Genomic DNA, 24,396 nt, shown 5'->3' on the forward strand with positions numbered 1-24,396 from the left:
TGCTGGTGCACGGTCTAGAAAGAGATACACATATATTTTTTTTTTATTCCTTCAAAGTTTCCAGGAAAATTCAACGGAAGTAGTAATTGTTTCAATAAATGATCTGGAATAACTGGACAGCCATATGAAAGAAAGAAAAGAGAAGGCAGGGAGGGGAAAGGAGAAAGAAATTTCAACCCTTACTTCACACAATATATAAAAAGTAACAGAAAATCATTCATAGCTGAAATAAGATCTAAAACTGTAAAACTCCTAGAAGAAAAAGTAGGGAAACATATGACTGATCATGATTTGCCTAAGATTGTTTATGCAGGTCACAAAAAAAAGCCTGAAGTATAAAAGAAAAAAATCAATTGGGCTTAATAAAAATTAAGAACTTTTTCTCTTGGGGTGCCTGGGTGGCTCCGTCGGTTAAGCATCCGACTTTAGCTCAGGTCATGATCTCACGATCCATGAGTTCTAGCCCCACGTCGGGCTCTGTGCTGACCGCTCAGAGCCTGGAGTCTGCTTCCGATTCTGTGTCTCCCTCTCTCTCTGCCCCTCCCCCATTCATGCTCTCTCTCGGTCTCAAAAATAAATAAACATTAAAAAAAAACTAAAAGAACTTTTTCTCTTTAAAGACACTGTTCTATTTAAGCCAAAACTTTCTAGGGATACACCCTTGAGTCGTTCTGGTGTCTTCCTTTAGCAAATGGAGGTAAAAATAATACATTCCTTTAGGGATATTCCTTAGGGTGAAGACTAACCTATGGAAGTGAATGCCTTTAGTATATGCATTTAGCATTTAATCTAAAATCTAAGCTGTATTAGCTATGTACCAGCAGGCCTGAAATAAATATGCATGGAAATTTCAAAAAGACATAAAAATAAAAAGGAAGCCACATACAGAAAATAAACACAAAACATAGTTGATCAAGGACTTATGACTTGTATGTAGAATATACAAAGAACACTTAAAATTTTTTTAAGTTTACTCATTCTGAGAGAGAGAGTGAGCGAACGAGCAGGGGAGGGGTGCAGAGAAGGGGAGAGAGAATCCCAAGCAGGCTCCGCACTGTCAATACAGAGCTCAACATGGGGCTTGGAGCCACAAACTGGGGCTCCAACCCACAAACCATGAGATCATGACCTAAGCCAAAGTTGAGTCCAACACTTGAAATGAGCCACCCAGGCACCCCTATAAAGAGAACTTTCCGGTCAAGAAAGCAAATAACCCATTTTTAATAGTATAGGATTTAAAGATTTTTTACCCAAGAAGATACAGAAAGATGGATAATAAACCCATGAACGGATGTTCGACACCATTAGTCATTACAGAAATGCAAATCAGAACCACAATGAAATACCATTACACTCCCACTGGAATGGCTAAGATTAAAAAGATTAACATTACTGGGACACCTGGGTGGCTCAAGGTTAAGCATGTGACTCTTGATTTCAGCTCAGGTCATGATCTCACAGTTCATGGGTTCAAGCCCTGCACTGGGCTCCAGGCTGTCAGCTTGGGATTCTCTCTCTCCCTTTCTCTCTGTCCCCCCACCCCCGCCACTTGCACATGTGCTCTCAGAATATATAACTAAAAAAAAAAAAAAAAAAAAAAAAAGACTAACATGACCAAGTACTAGCAAGAATGTGAGCAATTAGAACTCTCAAAGACCTTTGGGAGTGTTCAATAGTTTAACCACATTAGAAAAACTGTTTTGGCAGCTTTTTAAAAGTTAAATGTACACCAACCATGATCTAGTCATTCCATTCCTATGTATTTACTCCAGAGAAAATATATATCCATACAAAGACTTATCTATGATCCCAAGTGCTTTACTTATAACACAAAGCTGGAAACTCAAATAGCCATCAACAGGCGACTGGCTGAACACATCGTGGTATATCCGTGAAGGAACTATGACTTGGCAACATGAAAGCGAACTATTGATACACACAATGTGGATAAATCTCAAAATAATTATGCTGAATGAGAGAAGCTGGGAGAAAAGAGTGCGTACTTTTTAAAATATTTATTTTTGAGAGAGAGCAAACGTCACCGGGGGAGGCACAGAGAGAAGGGGACAGAGGATCCAAAGCAGGCTCAGTGCTGACAGCAGAGAGCCTGATGTGGGGCACGAACTCACAAACCATGAGATCATGACCTGAACCAAACAAAGTCAGACACTCAACCACTGAGCCACCAGGCACCCAAGAGGGCCTATTCTTTGATTCCATTGATAGATTTTTTAAAACACAATCTCTTCCATCCTGGCAAAAAGCAGATCAGTGATTGCAAGGGGCAGGTGAGGGGGATGGAAAGGGAAGAAGGATTTCAAAGGGGCAAGAGTATCTTAGAGATGATGGCTCTGTTCATTATCTTGATTGCAGTGATGGTCCAGTGTAGACATATGTCAAAAGTCAAATTCCACACTTTAAATACGTACAGTTTATTTAATTCCAATGGTCTCAATAAAGGTATAAAAAGTACTTGTCCTATGACCCATTTTTCATAGGCCTATATGGAAAAGTGACAAATTAATGGCCAGATGGATATATGTTTCCTGGGCTGGGAATATTCAGTGTTTTGCTGCAGAAAAAGACATCACCAAGCATATCACTGGAGGTATAATGGTAGAGATCTATAGGTCAGGAGAATAATCCAGCACTGCTCAAATCATTATGTGGAAAACTGCACACAATACTCTCTCCTTGCGTGGGGTGTGGTCAGATGCAGAAAAGACGGAGAGCCCAGGCCATTGACATATATATTAGTCACCCTAATAGCAATCAACATGGTTTATTCATTTTGAAAATCGCGGGGCACCTGGGGGACTCAGTCCGTTAAATGTCCGACTTTGGCTCAGGTCATGATCTCATGGTTCGTGGGTTCAAGCCTTGCGTCGGGCTCCGTGCTGACTGCTCAGAGCCTGGAGCCTGCTTCCGATTCTGTGCCTCCCTCTCTCTCTCTGCCCCTCCCATTTGTGCACATGCTCTCTCAAAAGTAAACAAACATTTAAAAAAAAGTCACATACCTAGATTTGTCATTTAATTTAGGATCCTGAATTTTTACTGATGGTTCTTGTAAATCTGAAGATTCATATTTTGAAGTAACTTCCAATCATGAAAATTAAAAACAAAAATTAAGCTTTTCAATTAAACACTTAAGAATAATACTCAAAAGACTTAGGAGACATTTAAAAAATCTGACCTTGTTGCACATCATCCGGTTTCAATTTTTCAGGTGAACTATCTCCTGTATTTGCTTGCTGTAGAAAAAAATAGTTATGGTGCCATTGAAGTCCCTCTTTTGAAATGCTCTTGGAGCCACTTTACACATCCACAGAAAAGCATTTCCACTAAATAATGAGATACCAGGCTTTTCATTCGCTAGACTTTGCTCCTAATGACTGCTGACTGCTCCAAAAAATTGATATTCACTCTTGGGCAAAGATTTGCCACTCGCAAAAACACGATCATTACGCTTCTATATAATCTCCATGTAATCAAATATAAACAAAATGGGGACCGGACCGAATACCTGTACATGCCAAGAGGTGTGTTAGGATGAAAATAAAACGTATGCCTAGCATCCAGGAGGGCTATAGTATGAACCAGCTATTACCCCCATTTTATAGCTGAGAAGCCTCAGTAATGTTAATTTCCCCAAGTTCCTGTATCTAGTCAGGGAAAACCAGGTCTGACTCCAAACATTAGACCCTTTTCCCTATAATCTTTTCCCTACAATCTCAGTCTCCGTGAGAAAACGAGGCAGAGGCAGCCAAGTCACACGTTCCTCTGGAGAGCCAAGTTGCATGGAAGCAGAGAACCCATGAACATGGCAAACAAAAATAATCTAAAGGAGAGGAGTGCCTCCCCCCTCAAAAGGGAGAGATCCATTAGTCAGGAAAAAAATGGACTACAAGCCAGGAGAGATGCCTTCTACCTGTCAGCATCCTGGTGGACCCAGTTCAAAACTTTGTGCCCAGCATCCCATACTCACGACAGGCTCATTAGACTGATCATTTACGGGGAGAGCTGTTGGGCAGTGGTCATCTCCAGCACTCATTACCTCTGCCAGCTTAGTGGATTCTTCTGTCTGGTCTATACACATAGAGAAAAGAGCATTAAAAGTGGAAACAATAACCATATGCCATGGTGACCACATTCTCCCATCGTTCTTCATGGGACCCCATGCGGACAGTACATCACCATCTGTTGGTAAGAGCTGGTAATCACATCCTGTCTCAAATCTCAAGTCCGAAATCTACCTGCACTTTGAGAAAGAAACAGCTTTGGGATGTGACTCCTAATAGATACAGGATCTACGCAGGGTCAGCTTTGGGGGTGGCCGGGCCTTTCCGTGCCCCCATATTCTGCCTCCAGCCACCCCTATCATATTTTCTCCTTTTTCCATTTCCATTGACCCACAAGAGAATGTATCAGACTGGGAAAATAATATAAGATGTTAGCAACTTTTCTTTCTCTGTAGGTACAATGGAACATTTATTACTCTTACAGGACCACAGGTTTTCAGTGACCTCTCCCAAGTAAGGTTTTATTATTGTCTTTATAGGGAATTCGGAGTAAGAAATTTTATTTCCCAGTATACCTGTCTCTCTTTCATGACTGCTAGGAATGTCAGTGTCTGCTTTCTCAAATTTACCAGAAAGTTCGGAGGAGCTTCTTTTCTCGTCAGGCAACATCTGAAATGCAAGCCAAAATCCACATGACCTTTAAAAGGACTAAACTCTTAAAAATTTAAGGAAAAGCTAAGGCTCAGAACACAGCAAAGTGATAAATTCGAAGTTAGTCTTTGGTTTGTCCTCTTTTGAAGGATAACGTTACTGTTTCCACCCCTCTGACCCCCTTCCCTCCAGGACTAGCCCTGGCTGACCACTTCCCTTCTTTCACTCACTCCATCCTCGTGTCTTCACAGCCTGCAGTGAGTTCCCAACTGTGGGATTTCTCCAACCCCCACTCCTTCCTCACAAGGGCCTCATGGTCTAGGAACTGCAGCTTAATCACAGGAAAACCTTAGTTCTACCCTGAAACATTTTCTTCACTTTGGGAGACGTGGAAACACATACAATTCTGAAGTTTTTCTTTTTTTTTTTTTTTTTTTTAGTGTTTGTTTATTTTAAGAGAGAGAGAGAAAATGAACGGGAGAGGGGCAGAGAGAAAGGGAGAGAGAGAATCCCAAGCAGGCTCCACACTGTCAGTGCGGAGCCCAATGTGCGGCTTGAACCCACAAACCAGGGACAGCATGACCTGAGCTGAAATCAAGAGTCAGATGCTTAACGGACTGAGCCACCCAGGAGCCCCCTGAGGTTTTTCACCAAATAAAGGCAAACCTCTAATGTTGAGGCAGAAAGGAAGGGAGGCTCAGAAGACTAGTTCACCAAAACAAAGTCATTTTGGTTTTTGACGGACCCTTAACCTGTCGGCAGGTCATAAGAAGAGTCATAAGATCTGACTCACAGAAGACTGTAAGACTCCACTCCAACCGGCAGTAAAAGGCGGAGGCCATTGTTAAAATTGGTCCCTATAGGTAATCTCACGACCCTAGGAAAATGGAAAAAACTTACTTCCCAGTGTAAATGATAAACCCAAAGCTTCACAGCCCCTCCCTATAGAGTTAGGTAATTTTAAAAATATAAAACCCTTTTCCAGAGGCAAAGCGGGGTCCCTTTTCCTCATCTTGGAGGAGGGGCCACTACTTTGTCCGTGAAGTAGCTCTTTTCTTATTTCTAGGTTTAACAAATCTTTGTCCCTTTCTCTAAATGATTTTCTCTTGAATTCTTTCTCCCATAAAGCCAAGAACCCTCTTGGTGAGGGTCTATACACCCTCTCTGTGGGGGCCTTAGCCTATGTAGCCTCAGTGTTAGGCCAATTCATATGTAATATGTTATAGGAAGTAATTTTTCAGTAAATGATTCTCTTTCTCTCGTCCTCACCCATGAAATGGTCTTTTCATAGGGTGAGTCTTTGGGAACACTACCACAGAGCACTTAACAGTATATGAGCGGTCTTCATATGCAACTCAGTGCCAAAAGCAAATGGGCCCAAGTCTTCCCCCCCCCACCCCAACTTCTTAATTCAACCTCCTATCAGCCATTACCATAATATCGTAGGTCTCGTCACTAATTTCTTTGCTCTGCCTATCATCGTGATAGAGAAAATCTTTGTGATCTTTGCTGTGTGTCAACAGGAAACATCACAGTCAATGATCTGGAGGCCGTATCAGTCTAGAAGAGGTATAAACCATTTCGGCATAAGACCAGGAGATAAAATTTCAAAACTCCCTAAGAGACACGATTTCTAGCGATTCCCCTCGGTCCTCAAGGAGGGGAGAGAGAAGGAAATACTAAGAAGCCCACAGCAAGTATCCTCAGAACTTCAGGAAGAATGTGGCGAGGTGGTAATGTTATCCTAGAAGATTTTTAACTGTTCACAATAAATGGAGTAAAAGCATTTTGAGGCACAAAGGGGTTTTGTGTCCTACGTGTGCTTGTTACAGAATATTCCAAAAATCAAGCTATCTGCTTGAGCAGATGTTCACATCAAAACCCAACAAGAAAGTTAAAGACATAAAAACATGCTAAAACAGGGGCGCCTGGGTGGCTCAGTTGGTTGAGCGACTGACTTCGGCTCAGGTCATGGTTTCACAGTTTGTGAGTTCAAGCCCCGCGTCGGGCTCTGTGCTAACAGCTCAGAGCCTGAAGCCTGCTTCCGATTCTGTGTCTCCCTCTCTCTCTGCCCCTTCCCCGCTCACACTCTGTCTCTCTCTCAAAATAAAATAAAAACATTAACAAAAATTTTTAAAAAACACACTAAAACATTTCCAAACGATCCAAAAGAATTAAGTTTGCCACCTGTTTGTCTTCTCCTAAAGCTTTGATAGAAGCTTGTGAGATGTTGAATTGCAAATCAAAATGGATTTCTATTTTCATCACTTCTTTGTTGCTGATATTCAAAGGCTTCTTCAGGTAAATGATAAGCATCTTCACATTTCCAGTTTCTAACAAAAAACAAAGTATACAAATGCATATCAACACACTGAAAGATTTTAAGATTTTGGAATTGTAAACAACCGCACTGGGATATTTGTCAACTGCTCAGATTTTTCTGCAATAAGAAGTTGAAAAGAAATTGTGTTAAAGTTACTTTGAAGTCATTTTCATTAGAAGCACGTTTGTGTGTTTACACATACAAATACACACAGTATGATTATGTAGTTAATCCCGCAAAGACAGGAAGTTACTTATCTTAGCAGCCAAGCAATGGAGATGGTTTTGGCTTCTAAAATTTGATCTGATTTTTTTAATTTTTAAGTTTTATTTATTTTTGAGACAGAGCACAAGCAGGAAAGGGTGGTGGGATGGGGGGGGGGGGGTTGTGGTGGTGGCAGACACAAGATCCGAAGTGGGCTCTACACTGACAGAAGCAAGCCTGATGCAGGGCTTGAACTTACAAACTGTGAGATCATGACCTGAGCCAAAGTCGGAAGCTGAACCAACTGAGCCATCCAGGAGCCCCAATCTGATTTTTTTTTTTTTTTTAATTTTAAGTGATCTCTACACCCAATGTGGGGCTCAAACTTACAACCTCAAGATCAAGAGTTGTGTGTTCTACCAACTGAGCCAGCCAGGTGTCCCTTCAATCTGATTTTTCATGTTGTGAATACAAAGTTTTACCTGAAGTATTTTACCACCCAACGTATAAACCACAACACTCATTCTCCTTCTTAATCTCAGATCTCACTTCTAAAATTCGAAATAAAATTCATTGTTCCCCATATGCAAAAATGAAATAATCTTATTTCAATAGACTCCATGTAAGAAAGAGAAATTAAAACATCCTAGAGGCACCTGTGTCTCAGACAACAGTCACCTTGAGGGCTTCCTACCAGGACATCAACTCTTTACTGATGAACAACAACTGGTTTCAGAAAACAAGATAGAACAAAATTCATGGAGAGTTCAAGAGTAAACCACAATAACTATAAGCTGAGTCAGAGGCACCAGGCAAGAAAGTCCCTGAAAAGGCAGACAAAACTAAGGGTCACAGATTAAGGAGAATGGAGAGAAGAGTGAGACACACAGGGGCCTGGATCTGTGACCACTGAACCCCTGAAACATGGCTAGTACAAACTGGCATGTCCTAGAAGCATAACATACATATCAGTTTGTGAAGACTTCACACACAAAAAGGTAGAATCTCTCATTTTTTATAGTGATTACCTGTTAAAACAGTAATATTTGGAATATATTGGGTAAAATATGTTAAAATTTGCTTTTTACCTTTTTTAATGGACTATAAGATTTTTAAATATGTGGCTCCTTTGATGGCACCACCTCCCCAGCTGCCCTCGCCTCCCCCAGCTGCCCTCACCCCCCCACCCCCCTCCAATATGCCCTTGGCTGCAGTCCATCCAAAGAGGTGCCACAAGCCTGAAAGTACACAAGCAGGCCCAATAGGAGCCATGACCCCTCCAAAGGGACTCCTGCTCTGGGGAGTGGGGTGGGAAAGATAACCACATATACCAGACCCACTGCAGGCCCCAACCATGGGCAGGGACAGGGGGAGAGACATCTAGTGTGAATGCAGGCCCCACTCACCAATGAAAGCTTCTCAGGGTACAACACAGGAAAAGTGCCCTGCATTTTGGTGCTTTGGCATTTTGCAAACCCCTGGTCTGACTCAACTCATGCGAATGTGGCCCCAGACTGGCCCACTAACAACACAGGAACTAAAATCCCTGCCTCCAACAGACAAAGAGAGCCAATGCAGACAACTGTACTGAAGGCAAAAATGTGGTTACCCACAACAGTAGGGTGCATGCAATGCATAAAGGAGCCACCCACGAAGTACCAGATTCTGGTGAACAGGGGACACTGCCCTTCAGGGCACTCCAGGACCTCTTCTTCATAAGGCCACTACTTTCAAGAACTGAAGACATAGCTGATTTTCCTAACACACAGAAACAGACAAAATGAGTACACAGAGGAATATGCCCCATATGAAAGAACAAAATAAGATTACAGCAAGAAAGCTAAATAAAAACGAGCTAAGTAATATGCCTGATAGAGAATTTAAAGTAATAGTCATAAAGATACTTCCTGGACAGGAGAAAAGGGTGGAAGATCTCAGTAAGACCCTCAACAAAGACACAGGAAACCTAAAGAACCAATCAGAGATGAAGAGCTCAATAACCAAAATTAAAAATATACCAGATGGAATAAGTAGTAGACTAGAGGAAGCAGAAGGACAGATCAGTGACCTGGAGGACAGGGTAATGGAAAGCAGCCAAGCTAAAGAGGAGAGAGAAAATAAAAAATGAAAATAGACTAAGGGAACTCAGCAACACCACCAAGTGTAACAACATTCACAGTATAGGGATCTCAGAAGGAGAAGAGAGAAAAAAGGGTGTAGAAAATCTATTTGAGAAATAATAGCTGAAAACTTCCCAAATCTGGGAAAGGAAACAACTACAGATCCAGGAGGCAGAGAGTCCCCAACAAAATTAACCCAAATAGTCCAGGCCAAGACACACTGTAATTAAAATAGCAAAAAGTAGTGATAAAGAATTTTAAAAGCAGCAAGAGAAAACAGTTATATACAAGGGAAACCCCATAAGTCTATCGACTGATTTTTCAGCAAAAACTTTTCAGTCCAAAAGGGAGTGGCATGTTATATTCAAAGTGCCGAAAGAAAAAAACCTACAACCAAGCACACTCCATCCATCAAGGCTATCATGTAGAACAGAAGGAAAGATAAAGAGTTTCCAAACAAAAGTAAAGGAATCCGTGACTACTAAAGCAACCCTATAAGAAACATTAAAGGGGACTCTCTGAGTGGAAAGGAAAGACCTTAAGAGTAAGAAAACACAAAAGAGTAAGTAAACACAAAACAGTAAAATGAAGCATATCTATAAAAATCAGTCAAGGGATTCATATAATAAAAGGATGTTAAGTATGACATCATATACCTAAAACATGGTGGGGAGAAGAGTAAAGAACGGATTCAAACTTAAGCAGCCATCAACTTAACATACGCTACTATATTCAAAAAATGTTATATACAAACCTAATGGTAATCACAAATCAAAAATCAGTAACAGATCTGTAAAAATAATGGAGAAAGGAATCCAAGTATCTGACTAAAGAAAGCCATAAAACTGAAAGAAAAGAGCATGAGAAGAAAGGAATAGAGAAGAACTACAAAAACAACCATAAAACAAATAATAAAATGGCAATAAGTACATACCTATAAATAATTACCTTGAATGTAAATGGACTAAACAAAAGACAGACAGTAACAGAATAGATAAAAAGCAAGACTTATCTATCTGTTGCCTATAAGAGATTCATTTCAGATCTAAAGATGCGTGGAGATTAAAGGTGAAGGGATGGAAAAGCATTTATCATGTAAAAGGATGTGAAAAGAAAGCTGGAGTAACAATACTTCTATTGGAAAAAAAAGACATGAAAGACTGGCTCTGCCCGCATTCTGCCTTGACCTTTCCATGTGGCCCTTGGGGTATACTGGGTACTTTCTCCAGGATATGATAAATGATACTATGAATGCTCAGTGGGGGGAAAAGATGGTGGCAGAATAGGAGGGCCCGAGGCTCATCTTGTCCCACAAACACAACTAGGTAAATACCAAATCATCCTAAATACCCAAGAAATTGACCTGAACATGGACAGATCAAACTCCACAACTAAAGGGAGAAAAGAGGCCATATAGAGAAAGGTAGAAAGTGCAGAGCCACGATTTAGGGGAGAAATGGATCTCAGGAGCCACAGAAGGGAGGGGGCCATAAACAAGGGCAGGAAAAGGAGGAGCACACAGGGGAACACACAGGGAGAATGTTTCCCTAATGCCATTGACTTGGAAAATGAAAGGGGTTGAATTTTGAGAGTTCTTGAAATCAGCAGGGCTTAAGACATGGAGTTTTAAAAGTCAATGGGCTTGGCTTGAATAGAGCGTGGAGGGCACTGACTGCTCCTGGAAAGAAGGCAGGTAAACAACTTAGGGTCAGTTTGGAAACAGCAATCTGAAAAACACCTAGGACACACAGAAGGTGATTATTCACTATTCTAGGAGCACTTCCTTGAGAGGTAGGGTTCATGGAGATGTTTCTCCAGGGACAGAGGAGCTGGCCAGTGCCATTTCCCTCCCCTGCCTCTCAGCATAAACACAGAGACAGCTGCAGAAAGCAGCATGGTGCCCACACTGGCTTCCTACCTTGATTACACCAAGCCCCACCTCCTGTGCTCTGGTGGCACTACCCTTCTCAGTCAAGCCTGCCTCAGTTACAACATGGCAGGCCGCACAAACCCCTGCCCAAACCACGTCTCTGATCAGAGTTTTGCAGGGTCTCAGTTTTTGTGTAAGCAGTATCAAGTATCATTTCACAGGTAGATCAGAGTACACCTGGTTAAAAGTCACCACATTCAGGTCAGGGATCAAACACTGCCTGTGGGGGATAAGCTTAGGAACCCCCCAGGCTTACACCAATGGGTTGACAAGGCATAAAGAAATACAAAGTCATAAAATGCTCACACCTGAGTTTGGGTAAAACAGATTGGCACTCCAAGAATAGGGGGGTGCAAAGACACCCCGAGAATAGGGAAGCACAAAGGTGCCAGGAATAGGGAGGTGCAAAGGCACCCCAAAACAAAGAGGGGGTGCAGAGCCCCCAAAACAGAGAGGGAGAGGCAAAGGCCTGAAACAGAAACAGTGCAAAAGTGCCCAATACATAGGTATATGAAATAAATAAGATTAGATGTTCAGGGTGGAAGCACTCCCAATTTAGTACTATAGCAGAAAAGCTGCTTTCACAGGAGGCTAAGGCCAGGTTAGGTAAATTGGTGAATTCGACTATGGACCGCTGCGCTGCAGGCAAAGCAGCCCAGAGAAGAAATGGTTAACAAAGCAGAAAAGGTGCCTTGTCAACCCTGAGGTTATTCCCCCTGTCTCATCCCCTAGTCTAGCTAAGGTAAACAGAGGTGCTGCCTCATGTCCGCTGTAAACAACCCTCCTCCCGACTGCCCGGTGCCCGGATTTTGTTTTATATTAACCCAAACCCCTAACCACAAATATCCTCAAGATACCCTTTCCCTCACGTCCACAAGTTAGCATTCACAGATTCATTGTCCCTTTGTGCATGTCCATCGCCATGTTTGTAAGCCTTCTGATCTTAATAGAAATGGGGCAAGGACCCTTATTCAGGGCTCTTGTCTTTTCCTGGACATTAGCCATCTCTCACTTTCAATCCAGTGTCGCACTCTTTTGCTAAACAAGAGAGAACTTTAGACTTAATCTACAGCAACTGCCCACAGCAGACAAGGAGAGCCTCTGCAGATGACTGGCCTGAAGGATAGAACAGCCAAAACACAACAGCATAGTGCACGAAGCATGCACCAGAGACACTCTCTGAAGCACCAGGCCCTGGGCACTATATGACCTCTTCTTAATAAAGCCATTACTTTCAGGAGGACACATTACTGGCTTTTCTAACACAAAGAAGGCAGAGACTTAGACAAAATGCAAAGACAGAAATTTATCCCCAATGAAAGAACAAGATAAGGCCATGGCCAGAGATCTAAGTAAAACACATAAGTAACATGCCTGTTGGAGAATTTAAAGCAACAATCATAATACTCACTGGGTTGGAGAAAATACGTCAGAGAGACCCTTACCACAAAGATAAAAGAGTTAAAGAATCAATTAGAGATGAAGAGTGCAATAAAATGAGATTTAAACAGGCTTGATGCAATTAACAGCAGGCTGGAAGAAGCTGAGGAATTAGTGACCTAGAAGACAAAATAATGGGAAGTAATGAAGCTAAACAAAAGAGAAAAAGAATAAATCACAAGAATAGACTTAGGGAACTCAACGGCTTCATCAAACATAATAACATTCATATTATTAGAGTCACAGAAGAGAAAAAAAGGGGGCAGAAAATTTATTGGAGGAAATAATAGAAGAAAACTTCCCTAATCTCAGGAAGGAAACAGACATCCAGACTCAGGAGGCACAGAGAACTTTCATCAAAATCAAAAAAAGCAGGCCAACACTAAGATATACTGTAAATAAATTTGCAAAGTATAGTGATAAAAAGTCTCAAAAGCAGCAAGACAAAAGAAGTCCTTAACATACAAGGGAAGACCCATAAGGCTAGCTGGAGACTTCTCAACAGAAACTTGACAAGCCAGACGGGAGTGGCATGATACATTCAATGTGTTAATTGGGAAAAATCTGCAGCCAAGAATACTCTGTCCAGCAAGGCTATCATTCAGAATAGAAGGAGAGATAAAGTTTCCCAAACAAAAGCTAAAAGGAGTTCATGATCAGTAAACCAGCACTGCTGGAAATATTACAGGGGACTCACAAGTGCAAAGGAGAGACCAAAAGTGACAAAGGATCAGAGATAATCTCTGGAAACATTGACAAAAACAAGCAACAAAATGGCAATAAATACATATCAATAATTACTTTGAATGTAAATGGATCAATCCTCCAACCCAAAGATACAGGGTGTCAAAATGGATTAAAAACAAGACCCATCTATATGCTACCTATAGGAGTCTCATTTTAGACCTAAAGACACCTGCAGATTGAAAATGAGGGGGTGAAGAAACACCAATACACAAATGAATGTTAAAAGAAAGCCAGAGTAGCAAGGCTTATATTGGAGTAGCAAGACTTAAAAATAAAGGCTATGATGGCACAAAAACAGACACTCAGATCAATGGAACAGAATAGAGAACCCAGAAATGGACCCACAAACATATGGCCAACTACTCTTTGACAAAGCAGGAAAGAACACCCAGTAGAATAAAGACAGTCTCTTCAGCAAGTGGTGCTGGGAAAACTGGACAGCGACATGCAGAAGAATGAACCTGGACCACTTTCTTACACCAGACACAAAAATAAACTCAAAATGGATGAAAGACCTAAATGTAAGACAGGAAGCCATCAAAACCCTCGAGGAGAAAGCAGGCAAAAAACCTCTTTGATCTTGGCCACAGCAACTTCTTACTCAACACGTCTCCAGAGACCAGGGAAACAAAAGCAAAAATAAACTATTGGGACCTCATCAAAATAAAAAGCTCTGCACAGCAAAGGAAACAATGAGCAAAACTAAAAGGCAACCGACAGAATGGGAGAAGATATTTGCAAACGCCATATCAGATAAAGGGTTAGTATCAAAAATCTATAAAGAACTTATCAAACTCAACGTCCAAAAAACAAATAATCCAGTGAATAAACGGGTAAAAGACATGAATAGACATTTCTCCAAAGAAGACATCCAGATGGCCAACCAACACATGAAAAAATGCTCAACATCACTCATCATCAGGGAAATACAAATCAAAACCACAGTGAGATACCACCTCACACCTGTCGCAATGGCTACCATTAACAACTCAGGCAACAACAGATGTTGGCGAGGATGCAGAGAAAGAGGATATCTATTGCACTGTTGATGGGAATGCAAGTTGGAGCAGCCACTCTGGAAAACAGTATGGAGGTTCCTCAAAAAATTAAAAATAGAACTACCCCCGCGACCCAGCAATTGCACTACTAGATATTTATCCAAGGGATACAGGTATGCTGTTTTGAAGGGGCACATGCACCCCAATGTTTATAGTAGCACTATCAATAATAGCCAAAATATGGAAGGAGCCCAAATGTCCATCGATGGATGATGGATAGAGAAGATGTGATGCATATAAACAATGGAGTATTACTCGGCAATCAAAAAGAATGAAATCTTGCCATTTGCAACAACGTGGATGGAATTAGAGGGTATTATGCTAAGCAAAATTAGAGAAAGACAAATATCATATGGCTTCACTCATATGAGGGCTTTAAGACACAGAACAGATGAACATAAGGGAAGGAAAGCAAAAATAATATAAAAACAGGGAGGGGGACAGAACATGAGACTCCTAAATATGGAGAACAAACAGACGGTTACTGGAGGGGTTGTGGGAGGGGGGATGGGCTAAATGGGTAGGGGGCATTAGGGAATCTACTCCTGAAATCATGGTTGCACTATATACTAACCAATTTGGATGTAAATTAAAAAAAAATTTTTTTTTTAATAAAAAACAATAAAATAAAAATAAAGACTATGACAAGAGATAAAGAAAGACACTATATAATCATAATGGGGAGCAACCCAAAAAGATATAACAATTGTAAATATTTATGTACCAAACATGAAAGCACCCAAATACAGAAACCTGTTAAAAACAAACATAAAAGAATCATTAATATAATAGCAGTAGGGGACTTTAACACCCCACTTACAGCAAAGGACAGATCATCTAAGCAGAAAATCAATAAGGAAACAATGGCTTTGAATGACACACTGGGTCGGACTTAACACATATTCAGAACATTCCATCCTAAAGCAGAATACACATTCTTTTCAAGCGCACATGGAACATTCTCCAGAATAGATCACATTAGGACACAAATCAGGCCTCAACAAGTATAAAAGGACTGTAATCATACCACGTACCTTTTCTGATCACAACATTATGAAACTTGAAATCAACCACAAGAAATTTGGAAAGACCAAAAATGCATGGAGGTTAAAGAACATCCTACTAAGTAATTAGTCAACCAGGAAATCAACAAAGAAATAAGAAAATGCGTGGAAACAAATGAAGATGAAAACACAATGGTCCCAAACCTTTGGGATACAGCAAAAGTGGTATTAAGAGGGAAGTTTATAGCAGTACAGGGGTACCTCAAGAAAAAGCTCAAACAGGGGCGCCTGGGTGGCGCAGTCGGTTAAGCGTCCGACTTCAGCCAGGTCACGATCTCGCGGTCCGAGTTCGAGCCCCGCGTCGGGCTCTGGGCTGATGGCTCAGAGCCTGGAGCCTGTTTCCAATTCTGTGTCTCCCTCTCTCTCTGCCCCTCCCCCGTTCATGCTCTGTCTCTCTCTGTCCCAAAAATAAATAAACGTTGAAAAAAAAAAATTAAAAAAAAAAAAAAAAGAAAAAGCTCAAACAACCTAAGTTTAAACCTAAAGGAGCTAGAGAAAGAATAACAAAACCTGAAGCCAGGAGAAGGAAGGAAATAATAAAGATTAGAGCAGAAATAAGTGATATATAAACTAAAAAAGCACTAGAACCAATCAATGAAACCAGGAGCTGCTTCTCTGAAAAAGAGATAACCCCCTATTGAGACTTTTATCAAAAAGAGAAAGGACCCAAATAAATAAAATCAGATAAAAGTAATAACAACCAACACCACAGAAAAACAAATTAATTATAATATTATAAAAAACCATACGCCAATAAATTGGGCAACCTGGAAGAAATGGATAAATTCCAAGAAACAAGCTACCAGAACTGAAACAGGAAGAAATAGAAAACTTGAACAGATTGATAACTAGCAAAGAAATTGAATCGGTAATCAAAACTCCCAACAAAAGTCCAGAGACTGATGGCTTTATAGATGAATTATATCATTGAAAGAAGATTTAAACCCTATTCTTCTGAAACTATTCCAAAAAATAGAACAAAAACTTCTGGATTCATTCTGTGAAGTCAGCATTACCTGATACCAAAACCAGATAAAGATCCCATTAAAAAAAGAGAACTACAGGCCAATATCCCAAATCATTCCCATAATCAAGTGGGGTTTATTCCTGGGATCCAAGCGTGGTTCAATATTGACAAATCAACGTGATACATCACATCAATAAAAGAAAGTATAAGAACCATATGATTATTTCAATAGATGAAGAATCATTTGAAAAAGAACAGCACACATCACATTAATGATAAAAACCCTCAGCAGAGTAGGTTTAGGGGGAATATACCTCAATGTCAGTAAGGCCATATATGAAAACTCCACAGCTAACAACATCATACTCAATGGGGAAAAACAGCTTTTCCACTATGGTTAGGAAAAACACAGATGTCCACTCTCACCACTGTTATTTAACATAGTACTAGAAGTCCTAGCCTCAGCAATCAGACAACAAAAAGAAATAAAAGGCATCCAAATTAGCAAGAAAGTCAAACTTACTATTCACCAGTGACAGGATACTCTATATAGAAAATCCAAAAGACCACCAAAAACTGCTAGAACTGATACAAATTCAGTAAAGTTGCATGATACAAAAATAACCTTCAGAAATATATTGCATTTCCATACGCAAATAATAAAACAGCAGAAGGAGAAATTAGGAAATCAATTTCATTTATAATTGCACCAAAACCAATAAGATACTTATGATGAGGGACCATAAGGCAAGCTGAGGGCCAAGCACAAGCTAGCACACACCCTCCCCCCACCCAAGGTAGGATATGTATAATATTTTAGGAGTTCCTGGTACCCAAGAACAAAGGAAAGGACAGAAAACAGATAGTTAAACTGTTAAGAGTCTCCATCAATTCACAAATATCTTAGTACAATTGCCAAAAAAAGGTCAATCTTATCAATGGCCTAAAATCCAGGTACTCCCTACTGTCTTAATGCTTTACTAGAGGGAAAACAACCTTAGTTTGACAATAGCTAGACCTTCAGTAATCTGGGAGTCTTTAGCATATGAAAATCCCTTTAAGAAACTTCCTCCTGACTTTATCTCCCCCAACACCTTAATATGTAACTAGTCACTCTTTACCACCCCAGTGCTGCTCTTTCTGCATACGGGTCCTGTCCTTGTGCTTCAACAAAATCACCTTCTTGCACCAACGAGGTTTTCAAGAATTCTTTCTTGGCCATCAGCTCCGAACCCCACCATCACCCCAAAACTTCATCACCTATAAATAAACCTAACCAAAGGGGTGAAAGACCTATAAACTCTGAAACCCTGATGAGACACTGAGCCCCCTATGTAAGCATATACCAGCTCCTGCGCCTGGATCGAGACCTCCCGTGGGCTGGGAGATGGTGGTACAGGGCCTGTTCCACATCCCTGCTCCTGGGGCAGCAAGAGACCGGGCATCTTAAGTGGGGGTGCCCTCATCCCGAGGCATGCTGCACCCCTGGCCCAAGCCTGCTGTGGCTTCTGGCAGTGCTCACCTAGTTCTCGAGGCCTACTGCAACAGAGAGAAAGGAGACAGGGAGCAGGCAGTGCTGCCTGCCAGGGCACAGTGGAGGAGGCGGAGGTTATCCAGCTCCTGAACACAGCCAAGTTGAGCATCACCAAAGATGAGCCAGAAAGGGCTGAGCTAATTTAACGTGACACTCATCTTGCCTAGCAGACCAATAATGGAAAGGCCATCACTTACACTTCCGATTTGATGGCCAACTTAGCATTTATATGGGGTCAGCTTGAAAATGCTGAAAAGCTTTTTAAAGCAATAATGAGTTACCTGCTTGGAAGGGACATACAATAGGAAAACAACGCAATAATTCAAATCTCTCTAAAGCTGACCAGTATCTATGCTGCCCAAGATAGCCAGCACGAGCAAATTCCCATCTATGAATTCTACATGTCAACTCTAGAGGGAAAAACTGAAAGAGGAAAGGAATTAGCAGAAGACATCTTGTCGGCAAAAGAGAAAGCCAACACCCACCTCCTCCTTGGCATGTGTTTAGACACCTATACTTGCTACCTTCTATTCTCCAAGCAGAGAACAGAACCTGTATGAAATAGAACAGGTTTGAAAAAGCTTTGCAGATTTCTGAAGAAATACTAGGAGGAAGACACCCATAGACCGTCATGCTGATGAGTGCCATGGCTACCACCCTGGATGCACAGGGCCACTTCGATAGGCCTGTGTTTATGTGCAACGGGCATCAGATCTGGTGAGACAGAACATCCTGAGCTGCTCAGGAATCCATGCTGCTCAGGAATCTAGCTGCAATTCTGATGCACAGAGAAGGATACGCATAAGCAAAAGAGATCTTCCAGGAAACACTAAAGCAAGCAGAGCTGAAAAGAGAGGTTTCCATACAGCACCTCAGGGAAGAGTTGGCTGAGCTGTGAAGAAAAAGTAGACCTTTTAACTTAATTTTATGAAGCACTAACTCCCTTTCTATTGTAGGGAATTTTCAGCAACAGCTATTATGTCAGTCTCAGTGGCACCCAAACCATTGACTTAAATCTTTTTTCCTTGATATTCAAGTGTCGTCAACTTACCTATGGTGAAGGACTAGTTGTAGACACTACCTCTTTTGTTTTTTAAAAAGGAACAACAACTTTTAGCCCTGGCTGATTTTGACTTCTAAGGACAGATAAGTGATGCTTTCAGTTGTAACCTATGGTTAGGTGCTAGCTGGGCTGGTCTAACTATAGGTGGAGATGGGCCAGTTTTCCCTTGGGATGGGTGTGTGGTGATACCCCCTCCCAAGCATCTCTATCCTAACACTTTGGTCTGTTGATTTGCCACCCTTTATTTTATCAATATCTGGCTGATCACAGCTATGTCTCATGGCAAAGGGGGATTATGGGGAGTTTTCTTATTTGAAAAATAAGAAATGGTGAGTTTTCTTATTTCACGAAGCCCAGTGTGGGATCTAATGCATAATGGACCCAAAGTATTATCTTGGTTTACACCAGTGTCCAGCATGAAGTTTCAAAGTAGGAATTAGGACCTTGAAAATATGGCCATTTCATTATAAATGAATGGGACTATCTGTTTTTATATCTGGTTCTATACAACTATGAAAAAGGGGGGAAAGGAATGCTACAAACTCCTGTCAATGCTATTTGAGCACTCCATTTCCTCTGCAACCTAGGTCCCTGAAAAGATTCATCTGAGGAGCTCTTAAAGACACACATGCCCAGGCTGCACCCCCAAACCTTCTGTCTCAGGGTAGGGCCTTACAAATTTAACATGCAAAATATCCACAGTAATTCTGATATGTACTGCTAGTACCAATCTGGATCCTCGTCCTGGCCTTTTGAGTTTGGGTCTCAATATCCTCATCTGTAAAGTAGGGATGGAGATGGTAGCCATGGGAGAACATATTTAATCATCTGACCTTAAGTGAATAGACTACTGTGTTGAAAGATCTTTATCACACTGCTTCAAAAGTATATACATACAAGATAGGCAGATGGAGGTCTTTACCTTAGCAGTCTGGAAAAGAGCTCTTTGCCTAGCGGAATGGCAATTTTATAAGCACCATAAAGGAACACTGTTATTGCTGGTAAGCTTTTGGGGGTAAGGATGTGAATGGGAATGATAAACAGATATTTTTGTTTCCTGTGTAGATACTGCAAGAATCTTTTCATGATACTCTCAAAAAAAAAAAAAATCACTGATTAAAGAAATTGAAAAAAAGAAATTGAAGATGACAAAGAAATGGGAAGACCTTCTATACTCATGGATTGGAAGAACAAATATTGTTAAAATATCCATACTATGTAAAGGAAACTACAAAGTTAACACAATCCCTATCAAAATACCAACAGCATTTTTCACAGAGCTAGAATAAACAATGCTAAGATTTATATGGAACCACAGAAGACCCCAGTCAAAGCAGCCTTGAAAAAGAAAAGCAAAGCCAGAGGCATCACAATTCCAGACTTCAAGTTGTGTTACAAAGCTGTAGTGATCAAAACAATATGGTACCAGCACAAAAAAGGACACATAGATCAATGAAACAGAATAGAAAACTCAGAAATGAGCCCACAACATGGTCAATTATGTTAATTAATTATATGGTCAATTAAATGGTCAATTGATTATGTTAATTGAATGGTTAATTGATCTTCAACGAAGCAGGAAATATCCAATGGGAAAAAGACACTCTTCAACAATTGGTATTGGGGAAACTGGACTGCTTTCAAAATGAATTCAAGGCTTAAATGTGAAACCTGAAACAATAATGCTAGAAAAGAGCCCAGGCAGTAAGGTCTCTGACATCAGCCATCCCAACATTTTTGTTTAGGTCTCCTGATGCAAGGGAAACAACAAAATAAAACTTTTGCACAGAGGAGAAAACAATCAACAAAACTAAAAGGCAACCTATGGAATGGGAGAAGATATATGCAAATGACCTATCTGATCAAGGGTTAGTATCCAAAATATATAAAGAACTGATACAGCTCAGCACCCAAAAAACAAATAATGCAATTAATAACTGGGCAGAAGATGTGAAAAGACATTTCTCCAAAGAAGACTTACAGATGGCCAATAGACACATGAAAAGATGGTCAACATCACTCAACAGGGAAATGCAAATCAAAAGGACGATGACATATCCCCTCACACCCGTCAACATGGCTAAAATCAACACAAGAAACAAGTATTGGCAAGGATGTAGAGAAAGGAGAATTCTCTTGCACTGTTGGTGGGAATGCAAAGTGGTTCAGCCAGTATGGAAAACAGTATGGAGGTTCCTCAAAAAGTTAAAAATTGGATTATCATACGATCTAGTAATTCGACTGTGTGTTTACCCAAAGAATACAAAAACATTAATTCAAAAAGATATATGTACCTTAGGTTTGTTGCATTATTTACAATAGCCAAATTATTGAAGCAGCCCAAATGTCCATTGATACATGAAGAGATGATATGGCCCCCACTCAAAAAGGGTAACTCCTGATTTCATGACCCTCAACATTACTTACCAACCTAGAAGAAAGAAAATATAAGTGGATATGCCTACATGAACTCGTCAATAATTACTATAAATCTCTGGGGGAAGGACGGCAGGTACTACCACCTTTTTTTTTTTTTTAATTGTGGTATAAAACATTTACCATGTTAACCACGCTAGTTCATAGCACTAGTATGCTAGTTCATAGCATTAAATTTATTCACATTGTCATACAATAGATTTCCAGAACTTCCTCCTTCCCACAGTGCCTGAAAACCACCATTCTACTTCCTGTCTCTATCAATTTCATTTTTCTAGATACCCTATAAAGTGGAATCATACAATATTTGTCTTTTAGTGACTGGCCTATTCATTTAGCATACTGTCCTGAAGGTTCATCCATGTTGTGGCATGTGTCAGGACTTCTTCTAAAAGCTGAATAGTACTCCCTCATATATATACACACACTTTTCTTTATTCATCTGTAGATGGACATTTTGGTCGCTTCCACATCTTGGCTATTGTGAATTATGCTGCAATGAACACCGGTATGCAAATATCTCAAGTCCTGCTTTCATTTCTTCTGGATATGTACCTAGAAGTGAAATTGCTGGCTCATATGGTGACTCTATTTTTAAGGTTTCAAAAAACGTAACTATTTTTACAATGAGAAAACCAGGCACGTAACCGAATCCTAAAATCACAGAGTGAAAGAGTCACCAACCCCATACCTCTGCATCCTGGCCCTGAACATAGTGTTCCTTCCACCACACTATACCATTTCTCTTCCACCTCAAAGAATAGTCTGCTCTAGAATCAGAACTAAATGTGGGGTAGAATTCATCATCTTACCTATTATGCTGAAATTAATCACTGCTTCCTTCAAAATTCTTACTGAGTCCCACAGAGCACTCTTGGAAAAAAAATAAGTTAAATTCATGAGCACATAATATACCTGCATATGAACGATTTCTAAGCACTTAGGTTTAAATAGGATTCAAATGCAGTTACCTTAGTATTGTCTATATAAAAAGTTACACTCTGACTTCCGAGGTTGAAATCAATCCAAAATTTCTCTAGTTTTTCATCGTTTGGTTTTCTCATCTATAATATATAATTAAGGCATAAATTGTATAGATACCATGTTAAAGGGTCAGATGAAAATTATTCCACTAAAAACAACTTCTGCTCTTCATAGAAAAAACACTACCCTAATATTATAGTATGTCTTGATGGTCTTAATCTTTTCTGCAAAATGAGAGGTAGGTCTCAACTTTATACAACTAAGCTATTTCTTCAGGGGGCGGGGGACACAACCACTATCCTTGGCTTAACATTTAAAAGATGTTTAAATGTGTCTGAGGACTCTATCCACACAAATTTCCCACCTCCCCCCACCCCCCCAGTGAGAATCATGAGAAAATAGTCATATGTTGAAGCAGTAACAATCCATACTGCAGATGCACGGAAACTTCTAGAGAAGGAGGTATTATGATCAAATATAAGTGATTATTTGCTATCCAACTTAATATATCCATTAAAGTAGAGCTAAGACTTAAGTTCAAATTACCTTCATTTTAACTGATTACTACAAGAACATTTTTTTTTTAATTTTTTTTTTCAATGTTTATTTATTTTTGGGACAGAGAGAGACAGAGCATGAACGGGGGAGGGGCAGAAAGAGAGGGAGACACAGAATCGGAAACAGGCTCCAGGCTCTGAGCCATCAGCCCAGAGCCTGACGCGGGGCTCGAACTCCCGGACTGCGAGATCGTGACCTGGCTGAAGTCGGACGCCCAACCGACTGCGCCACCCAGGCGCCCCCAAGAACATTTTTTTTTAAAAAAGATTCAAACAGTATGACCTTTAGAGAAACAGTGTATGTGTCCTTCTCTGGCTTTCAGTTTCCACATAGGTACCTTTCTGAAGGCACATTACCAATGCCTTTATTTCCTCTCAACTGTTTTCTAGACCTATCAGGAAATATATAAAGAGTTTTTATTCCTCAACAATGGAAAAAACACTAGACTTATTACTCTACCACTTGCTTTTCCAAAAATGGCATTTCTTAGACATCTTTCCATCATAGGTGCTTACTTTTTAACAGCCATAGAGTTGAATGAAAGTTTTAAACTATGATGTATGTTACTGGAAGCCAGTTTAGGGCCCTGATTGAAACTGATGAAAATTTAGAAGTGAAAAAAAAAAAAAAAATTGAAGAACCACCAAGCAGATGTTGGAACCTTCAGATAACCAGGAAGAAAAAGAACGGAGATAAAGGAATCAAAGAAGCTACTAAAATCAGGGAGAGAGATCCTAGGGAGGAGAAACTCGTGGTATAGTCATGCATTAAAGGCTTAGCTCCCAGAGGCCAAGAAAGGGGCTCTGAACCCAAAACAAAGAAATGGTTAATTAGGATATTTTGAAGACGAGATCCAGGAAACATCAACAGAGTCAAGGTTCAGAGATCTTTGAAGATTTTATCCCCAATGGAGGTGCTATAGGTGGATATTGTTCCTTTAGGAAGCAAAGAAGGTGGTGAAAAGAGACCTTACCCTTAGACTATAAAGTACAAGGTAGAATGATCTAGAAAAAACAGAGTGCTCCCAATTTCTGTGGATAAAATGGGGAATATCAATTGGATGGAAAAAAGGGAATTGCCCTTTTCCCTACAATCTAGGCATGAACAATGGTACTCATTAACAGGGTAAAATAAGGCCAGATTCCTCTGATTGACTTCATGAACACAGCATCAACCCTAAAATTCCTGCATCTAGTAGTAACAGTAGGGTCCTTAAACGTATTAGTAATGCATTCCAGTTATGGTAGGATAGGATACAGGAGAAAGAAGACTTCAGAGTTGCGGCCTCTAGACGTAAA

At 40.4% G+C, this 24,396-nt stretch overlaps 1 protein-coding gene and 1 pseudogene across 1 annotated transcript in view; one reads left to right on the forward strand and one right to left on the reverse strand.

Annotated features, from left to right (window-relative positions):
* SYCP2L (synaptonemal complex protein 2 like) overlaps positions 1 to 24,396 on the reverse strand; it is a 96,780-nt gene that overhangs the window by 48,423 nt on the left and 23,961 nt on the right. Inside the window, exons 11-17 of the mRNA XM_045500892.1 lie at positions 22,528 to 22,620; positions 22,369 to 22,429; positions 6,858 to 7,003; positions 4,595 to 4,688; positions 3,986 to 4,086; positions 3,191 to 3,251; positions 3,018 to 3,096 (exon numbers count right to left, since the gene is read on the reverse strand). Coding sequence (XP_045356848.1) covers positions 3,018 to 3,096; positions 3,191 to 3,251; positions 3,986 to 4,086; positions 4,595 to 4,688; positions 6,858 to 7,003; positions 22,369 to 22,429; positions 22,528 to 22,620 — 635 coding nt within the window. The remainder of the gene's footprint in view (positions 1 to 3,017; positions 3,097 to 3,190; positions 3,252 to 3,985; positions 4,087 to 4,594; positions 4,689 to 6,857; positions 7,004 to 22,368; positions 22,430 to 22,527; positions 22,621 to 24,396) is intronic.
* On the forward strand, positions 11,311 to 18,988 carry LOC123609348 (annotated as a pseudogene).

This window comes from Leopardus geoffroyi, chromosome B2 (genome assembly GCF_018350155.1).
Source record: "Leopardus geoffroyi isolate Oge1 chromosome B2, O.geoffroyi_Oge1_pat1.0, whole genome shotgun sequence".
Classification (NCBI taxonomy): Eukaryota; Metazoa; Chordata; class Mammalia; order Carnivora; family Felidae; genus Leopardus; species Leopardus geoffroyi.